The sequence below is a fragment of the Propithecus coquereli genome, unplaced genomic scaffold (genome assembly GCF_000956105.1).
Source record: "Propithecus coquereli isolate 6110/MARCELLA unplaced genomic scaffold, Pcoq_1.0 Scaffold79, whole genome shotgun sequence".
Classification (NCBI taxonomy): domain Eukaryota; kingdom Metazoa; phylum Chordata; class Mammalia; order Primates; family Indriidae; genus Propithecus; species Propithecus coquereli.
Genome location: NW_012154062.1, coordinates 8277152 through 8285549, shown reverse-complemented (window position 1 = coordinate 8285549; position 8398 = coordinate 8277152). Strand labels below are relative to the sequence as shown.

General features: G+C 52.0%; 1 protein-coding gene across 3 annotated transcripts in view; it reads left to right on the top strand.

The window, feature by feature from the left end:
• The window catches only part of CLU (clusterin), a 15137-nt gene extending 7108 nt beyond the window's left edge, over positions 1–8029 (top strand). For 2 of the 3 annotated variants that reach the window (XM_012662978.1, XM_012662979.1), the window contains exons 4-9: positions 864–1034; positions 2078–2489; positions 3507–3614; positions 6293–6522; positions 7375–7550; positions 7800–8029. In XM_012662978.1, the coding sequence (XP_012518432.1) occupies positions 864–1034; positions 2078–2489; positions 3507–3614; positions 6293–6522; positions 7375–7550; positions 7800–7809 (1107 nt within the window). In that variant the 3' untranslated portion in view covers positions 7810–8029. Of the gene's footprint in view, positions 1–863; positions 1035–2077; positions 2490–3506; positions 3615–6292; positions 6523–7374; positions 7555–7799 lie in introns of those variants that run through there. The other variant, XM_012662980.1, reaches the window with a different exon arrangement.
• Positions 8030–8398: the final 369 nt, after the last annotated feature.

Genomic DNA, 8398 nt, shown 5'->3' with positions numbered 1-8398 from the left:
TTTTTTTTTTTTTTTGAAGAGTTACACACTCATTCATAGAGATCTTAAGATAGCAAAGTAGAAGAGGAAAAGTCTTTCCATAATCCTTTTGCCCAAAGACAATTCACTGTTAACATTTGATCTATTTCTTACTACTCTGTTTCTCTGTACTTTTTTGATGACGGCTATATTATGAATTTTTAACATAATGCATATTATAATTTTAAACTTATTATAAACATCCCTCATAATGCTGTACTATCTACCCTTTGTGTGTACTGCAGTTCGTTCAACTTGACTTCTATTTTTGATCATCTGGGTTGATTCTGATTTTTCTTTGTCATAAACTAATACTATAACAAATATCTTTACACATACAGATTTTTTTGTTAGGGGAATTCTTTGGTATAGATTCTTACTGAATTTTGGGGTCAAGTGGCGCGGGCACTTTAGAGAGTGTTGGTAGTTGGCGCGGCTTTAGTTTTGAAAGCCTGCAACTCCCTTTGCATGCCAGGGGCCAAGGTGGCAACAGAAAAATAAGATTCAGGGAGCCTCCAGCCTGCTCTGGAAGGTGACACTGAAACTCCAGAAGCCGAGAGTAGAAACTGAGGCATCAGTGGGAGGCCACGCCTGGGGGCGACTGTCAGTGCGCTGAGGCCGGGAGGGGAGATGTGCATGTGGGTTCCAGGAGTCGGGAAGGACTTTAGAGAACAGTGGCTCCCGTCACCAGGGGATGCTGAGAGCCCGGTGGGGGGAGCATTCACATTCCAGCTGGGCTAAGGAAGGAAACCTGAGCTGGAGCAGGGGTGGGGACCCCCAGGCTGCAGGGCGTGAAGCCTGAGATCTCCGTGGGGCTCACCCAGCCTCATCGTGTCTTCCCGTAGGATGCCCTAAATGAGACCAGAGACTCGGAAACGAAGCTGAAGGCGTTCTCGGGAGTGTGCAACGAGACCATGATGGCCCTCTGGGAAGAGTGTAAGCCCTGCCTGAAACAGACCTGCATGAAGTTCTACGCGCGTGTCTGCAGAAGCGGCTCAGGCCTGGTTGGCCGCCAGGTGAAAAGGGGACACGGGTGTGGCCGAGGCTCTGAGTGGGGAATGAGGGGAGCCCAGTGAAATATGCTGCGCTTCACATGCCAGATGCAATTGATTAGTACTGGCTGGCTGCACTGGGGCCTAGAGTCCCATGCTCGATTGGTAATGTCTGGCACAAGTGCAGACATAAGGATGTCATCAGGTATCTGCCATCTCTTAAAACAGTGGTCCCCAACCTTTTTGGCACCAAAGGCTGGTTTCATGGAAGACAATTTTTCCACAGATGGGAGGGGGATGGTTTTGGGATGATTCAAGTGCATTACATTTATTGTGTACTTTATTTCTGTTAGTATTACATGGTAATATATAATGAAATAATTAGACAAACCTCTCTGCTAATGATAATCTGCATTTGTCGCTTCTGCCCAGCGCTAGCATCACCCCCTCAGCTCCACCTCAGATCATCAGGCGTTAGATTCTCACGAGGAGGCGCAGCCTAGATCCCTCCATGCGCAGTTTACAGCATGGGTCTCGGATGGGCAGCGGCCCGGGGGTTGGGAACTGCAGTCTCAGAAGACTGTCATCCAGCAGTGATTAGCTGGATAACATCACAAATGGCTTCGTGGCATGGCAGAGCCCTGTGTCCCCTTAAGGGGAAGGAATTAAGAATTTTTAGTACATTAACCTTGATCTTGTCCTCAGCTGTGGCCTCTCTTGGTCAGGACTCAATGAGTTGCACCGATCCCCGAGGGTGGCCCTCAGCTGAGCAGGGGTGGTGTCATCAGTGGCCAGAGACAATAGCAGACTGATTTGAAGTGAGGGGCCCTGTGAATTTCTTGGCCTCACACCGTCTCTAAACTTTCCCCCGTAGAGGGAGGTAGAACGAAAGGGCGTCGTCCTGACAGCGGGGATACCTGGGGGTTGGTCCCAACTGGGCCTTTGGTCACTTGCTGTGTGACTGTCGCGGCGAGGGGCAGGGCCTGGCCCGTGTGGCCCAGAGGAAGGCACGGGAGGCTGCGGCCGTAGCAAGCTGCTCCTGACTGTGCCCGTTCTGGCCGTCCCAGCTCGAGGAGTTCCTGAACCAGAGCTCGCCCTTCTACTTCTGGATGAACGGCGACCGCATCGACTCGCTGCTGGAGAGCGACCGGCAGCAGGCCCACATGCTGGACATCATGCAGGACCACTTCGGCCAGGCGTCCAGCATCATGGACGAGCTCTTCCGGGACAAATTCTTCACCCGCGAGTTCCCGGACATCTCCCACTACCAGCCCTTCAGCCTGCTGCACCGGAGGCCCCACATGTTCTTCCCCAAGTCCCGCTTCGCCCGCAGCCTCCTGCCTTATGCCCCGTTCGAGCCCCTCAACTTCCAGGACATGTTCCAGCCCTTCTTTGACATGATTCGCCAAGCCCAGCAGGCCATAGATGTCAACTTCCACGGCCCCGCCTTCCAGCACCCGCCCATGGACTTCATAAAAGGTTAGACGGGTGTCTCCTTCCTCCCGAGAAGGGGGCACCCGTTAGATATTCGGCACTACACTGGGGGCTTGGCAGGTGTCATCTTGATTTTTCTCCAGCAACCCCTCGAGGGTGTTATTAACCCCATTTAAAGAGAACAAAAACTAAGAGAAGGAGGGGCGTGTGTCCAGGCTTGCGCAGCTGACACGGTGGGACCCAGCGCAGTCTGACACTGCAGGGCGCGGCATCTGTTCTTTTCAGACAGCCACGTGCCTTCCCGCAACTGCTAGGTGTGACAGTGACTCCTCGTCCTACAGAGCCACGGCCCTTTCCCCTGGGAACTCGGGGCTCTGTGGGGAAGGAGTGCACATGTTGGTGACCAATGATATAATCAGCCCATATCACGGATAAGGAAGTTGTCCGGGGCTGTGACATTAGGGCTGGGTATACGAAGTGTGCTCCATGCATATTTTTTGGATGAATGAAGTCCAGTATGGACGTGAAAAGCCAATACCTTAAGGAGTGATTTCCTTCATTAACACGACAGACATTTGTTGGCCGGTACGTCTTCTGTGCGCTGCGATTTGACTGGCACCAGGGTTTGGCTTGAAATGGATAAAGTTGCATAAGGACTTCCTGTGCCTCTGTAGCAGTGGACCCTTCGGTGTCCAGGAGGCTCACGCCTGCCCGCCGGGGTGTGCAGCCTGCCTAGGAGCAGAGAGCCAGATAGATGCAGAGCAGAGGGGCTGTGGTGCCACAGAGGAGCGCAGACCATTGAGGGCTGTGGCGGCGGGAGAGGGTGCTTCTGATAGAGATGGGGGAGGGGAGGCCATCCCCAGCCCAGGGGCGCAGGGACATCTGCAGGGACCTGGAGCACAGGCTTGTGTCTGCAGAAAAAAACAAATTCCAACCTGATTTGGCCATAGAACCGTCTCAAAGGGCCGCGCAGGAGTGTGGAGGGGCTCGGAGGAGTCAGAGGGGCCCGTCTCTGTGTGGCTGATGCCTCAGCCTGATGCTTTCTCCCATGCGTGTCTCTAGAAGGTGACGAGGACAACCGCGCGGTGTGCAGAGAGATCCGCCACAACTCCACAGGCTGCCTGAAGATGAAGGACCAGTGTGAAAAGTGCCAGGAGATCTTGTCCGTGGGTGAGTCGGGGCCAGACCACAAATTACCCGCTACCATCGACGGCCTGTGTCCTCGGGTCACGGGCGCCTCCCTGGGGCTGCCCTTATGGAGCCAGACGGATGGGCGCTCAGCTTCCAGCTGCGTGGCCTTCAGGCTGTGGCCCAGGGCGGGTCCTGAGCCTCACACAGCGGGGCTCGTCCTCTGTAGGACAGGGTTCCGGTGCAGGGTGTCCCCGGAGTCGGCGAGGCACGTGGAAAGTGCCCACCGCCTCGTCCGGCCCGGGGTACACAGGCTCCCCGCAATCCACAAGCTGCGTGCTTGCTGGAGAAAGCCATCCGCCTTCGATTCCCGGTTATTCTGTCCCCAGGCCCAAGCAGAGTGGACATCCTCATTTTTTGCTGCGGGTTATGAAATCGTAGACAGTGTGTATTTTGTTTAACAAAACTTACCACGTACCAGGCACTGTTCTAAACACTTCACAAACTACTCATTTTCTCAAAGTGACCCTACCAGGAAATCAGTCCCAGAAGTGCTAGTAACTTATCCAGTGGATCCACGGCTCCTACGTGGGTGAGCTGGGATTCGAGCCTAGGCATTTGGGATGTGTTTGTTCTCAGCCAGTGCGCTGTGTTCTCTCCCTGGGGGCCTCGGGCCACTGGTCGAGGTACTTTGGCATCCTGGCAATATTTCCTTTGGTTGGCTGGTGCCCTAGGCAAAGGGACTATTTCCTTTCAGCTGTTCCTCTCTGGTCGATTGGATTTCGTAATTGATTAACTTGTTCCCGCTTTGAGATAACAGCTGCAAAAGTGTTCAGAATAATTCCTGGTACACAGTAGCTCATGCTCAGAAAGAGTTAATTGTTTCTGCTTCTAAATCGCTTATCGCTCTTGTGGCTTTGCTCTTGCTTAATACGAGTGAGTTTGCCGTGGCTGGCATAGTCCCGGCTTCACTCTTGTAATTCTAGAAGCCACCACAAAATAAATACCAGTGCTTTATGAGGCTGACTTAATGACGCTATAGATGAGTTCACAACCAAGCCTTCGGGCTTTTCCCATAAGAACATCCTAGACTAGCAAAAATGACGCAGTGCCTCGCCACAAGAAAGTCAGTCACGTTAGGGCCCGAAGAAACGAAGTACAGACGCCTGGGCTCGGACGGGACCTCTTTTGCCAATCTTAGTGGTCGCTGGTGACAGCTCAGCTGAACGGTCTGCACCGAGGAGGAGGACCTGCCACTTCTTATTTGAGGTGCTTGCAGCCACATGAGTGTGGCCTGCCCGGGAGCTCTAGACTAGCGTTTCTCAAATTTCAACACCGTTGACATTTTGGACCAGGACGGTCTTGGTCGTGGGTGGTGTCCTGTGCGCTGTGGGGCACTTAGCAGCATGCCTGGCCTCTACCCACCGCATGCCAGTAGCATCTCCCCAATTGCAACAACCAAAATGTCTTCAGAACTTGCCACATGTCCCTGGAGGACAGCAGTGCCCCAGCTGAGAACTTCCAGACTGAGCCTCTGTTCCCAAGGACTTTTCTTATTTTTCAATTATTTCTCAGTAAAAGAGTTAAGATTATTTATTACATATTTCTTTCCAGCCTGGCTTCCTGTTAGTAATCCTATTTCTTGCCCCACCTAACGTTTTATTTTGATATAAATGATCATAGTCACCATTCTGAAGTGTGCAAAGATGTCCTTTCCTCTTAGGTTTGATATACCCTCTTCTGCATATTTTTGAAATAACTAAAGGGGAGAAAAACAGTAGTTTTTAAAGAGAAACTGGGTAGTTTGCAGCTCTTATAAATCTGACAACCTGCAGTAGGCACTCAAGCACCAAAAGGTGTGAATTCTGTTTTCCCTGCTGTCCTGGTGTGGTTGGTGACCATCAGTGGGTGGCGGGGGGGCAGGCAACGTCTCCTAGTGTCCAGGCTACGGTGCTTTGTGGCCCGAGGGTCCTGGCCAGCTCTTCTGCTGCGTAGGCTCTTGGGGCCAGAATTGCTCACTCTGCAGATGTGCTCAAAAGTCAAGCTTGGAGAATTTTCCAGAACCATAGACCCAGAGTAGGAAGAGCCCAGGCTTAGGAGTGAAAGGTCTGGGTTCAATCTTGGCCTCACAAATTGTGTCTTCTGTGACTTTAGGTAAGTTATTTACTTCTGTGGACCTCGATTTCATTATTGGTAAAATCGGAGTGTTAATACTGACGTCCGAACAGATCCCATTGTGAGAGAAAAGGGCCACCCGCAGGACCTTACGTGTTGTCTGGTACGCGGTAGGAGCCACGCAAATGTAGCCACGAGTCACGGTCCCCCACTCTGGAAACCATTCCTGGGAGGGACGAGGGCAGCAGAAAGAGATCCAGGTCGGAGAACACGGAGCACTTGACATCGATGCTTCTCAGTGTGGTCCGCACTGTTTGTCACCTGTCACCAAAGAGACACGGTGTGGCACCCAAAGAGAAATCCACGATGTCACCAAATACACTGTTTCCTTCAGCTGACATATTTTTCCAGAGCAAGACTTTCTCGTTGAAGGAAGCAGTGTCTTGATTCACACTCTGGGGCGAACTCTTGATCAAATACTCTGTCGCGGGATAACAGTTTGCGGACACCACTGAGGATGGTGCTGCCCGAGGCCCCGGCCGCGTGAGCTGTGAGCTGTTCACTTTCCCTTCACATTCTGCCTTTGTTCCTTCCGCCTCCCGCAGACTGTTCGGCCAGCAGCCCCTCTCAGGCGCAGCTGCGGCAGGAGCTTAACGACTCCCTGCGCATTGCCGAGAAGCTGACCAAGAAGTACAATGAGCTGCTTCAGTCCTACCAGTGGAAAATGCTGAACACCTCCGCCCTGCTGGAGCAGCTGAACGAGCAGTTCAGCTGGGTGTCCCGGCTGGCTAACCTCACCCAAGACGAAGACCATTACTATCTCCAGGTCATCACGGTGAGTTGTGTCCTGGCCGCACGCTCACACTGGGGGGCCCAAGGTGTGACCGGGAGCCGATACGAACCTCCGCAGAGTTGAAATGAGATGAAGATATTAAAGTGGGGGGCATGCGTGCTTTTGATCGAGCATTTATCACCCGGCAGGAAACATAAAAACTTGACGTACCTTGCCGCCTGGCAGCCTCATCACCCAGTGGAGTAAAGTCGTGACCCCATTTTACAGATGGGGAAAGAAGAGGTTCCACAGCCTGCCCAAGGTTGGGTAACGGATTGCTGACTCACCTGGGTTCTTGAACCTGTTTGCCTGGCTTGCAAAGCCTGTACTCTTTTTTTTTTTAATTATTTTTTAATTTTTGGTGCCAAAGCCAGGAACAAACCAGAAGCCTGTGTTCTTTTCTCAAAGCTGCACGGCTGCCCTCTGCCATGTGGACTGGCTCATGAATTGGTGCCTTGTTTTCTGCCAGTGATAAAAACTTCTCTCTAGTGCTAGGAATGCTTTTTTTTTCTTTTTTTCTTTTCTGTTCTTTTTTTTTCCCTACCACAGTCTGTCTGGCCAGTGATTGCCCAAAGAAAATATTTGGAAACCACTTTTATTCTCTGGGGTGCCCTCTGGGCTGGTCATTTGCAGATGGCATTTGCCCCTACAAGTGCTTGTCTGTGAACTGGGACATTTTTGTCCACTGAGATGTATGGATGTCTAGATTAGCAAGAAGCAATGGGGTCAGCTGTCCAGATTTTCTGGAAGGAGCAGGAGAGCTCCCCTATTGAAAGCCTGACTTCTGTTGCAGAATACGTCGTGCATTTAATTAACCATAATGTTGAAGCTCTTCTGTTCTTGTTTTCCTTCGAGGTGACGTCCCGAACTTCTGACTCAGATGCTCCCTCCGGTGCCACTGAGGTGTCTGTGAAGCTCTTTGACTCTGACCCCATCACCGTGTCGGTCCCGGAGGAAGTCTCTAGGAACAACCCTCAATTTATAGAGACGGTGGCAGAGAAGGCACTGCAGGAATACCGCAAAAAGAACCGGTGAGCAGGCCTTTCCCGCGGGCCGGTGGGGCCCGGACTCTCTCTGGGCTCCGAGAAAAGGGGCAGAGGACGTAGCCTGGTGGCAATGGCTGCTCCTGGCTCCAGAGCCCAAGGCCAAAGCCAGGAAATCACTGGGAATTTTATTTATCCTTTGAGAGTGTTCTTCCGTGGAGGATAAGAATTTGAGCGTTGGTCGCTGCTCTCACCGAATGTTAAGCCCTCCCCTTCCCTACTTCTTTTTTATTTCAGAGAGGAGTGAGGTGTGAACGCTGCTTTTCTACGTACAGGGCTGAGTCCAGCTCGCCCTGAGATGAGCCAGCCCCCTCCCCCAGAGAGAGCACTGCGTGTCCCCACGTGACTAGGCCCGCCCAGCCCCGTCCGCCCTGGATCCCGCACTCTAACGCCTGCGCCAGCTGCCGGGGGGAGAGCTGCTCCCGCATGCGACTAATAAATCTAATAAATCTGCCTTGTGATCCGAGCGCTCTGAGCCTCCTCTTTTCGTGCAGGGCTTCTGCCTCCTGCATGCCTTCGTTTTGGTGTGGGAGGCAAAAAATCGATCCAATTCAAGAATGGCTTGCTTTCAGGAAGAGAGGTGCATTCCAACAAGCCAGCTAAAATACCTTCCTGAAAAATGAGTTTTCCGTTCCATTATCAAACTGTCAGAGTATGCTGAGCAGGACGAGGGCGATCTGAAGGAACACACTGAAATTTAAGGCGAAGGACGGGTGATGGTAAGGCACGCTGAGTATTTTAATGCGTAATTAATATTTTCCTTATGGAAACCATAGTCCCCGAGACCAAATGAGGCAGTTTTCTGTTTAGTTGTAAGGGCCCAGAATTCCTGGGGC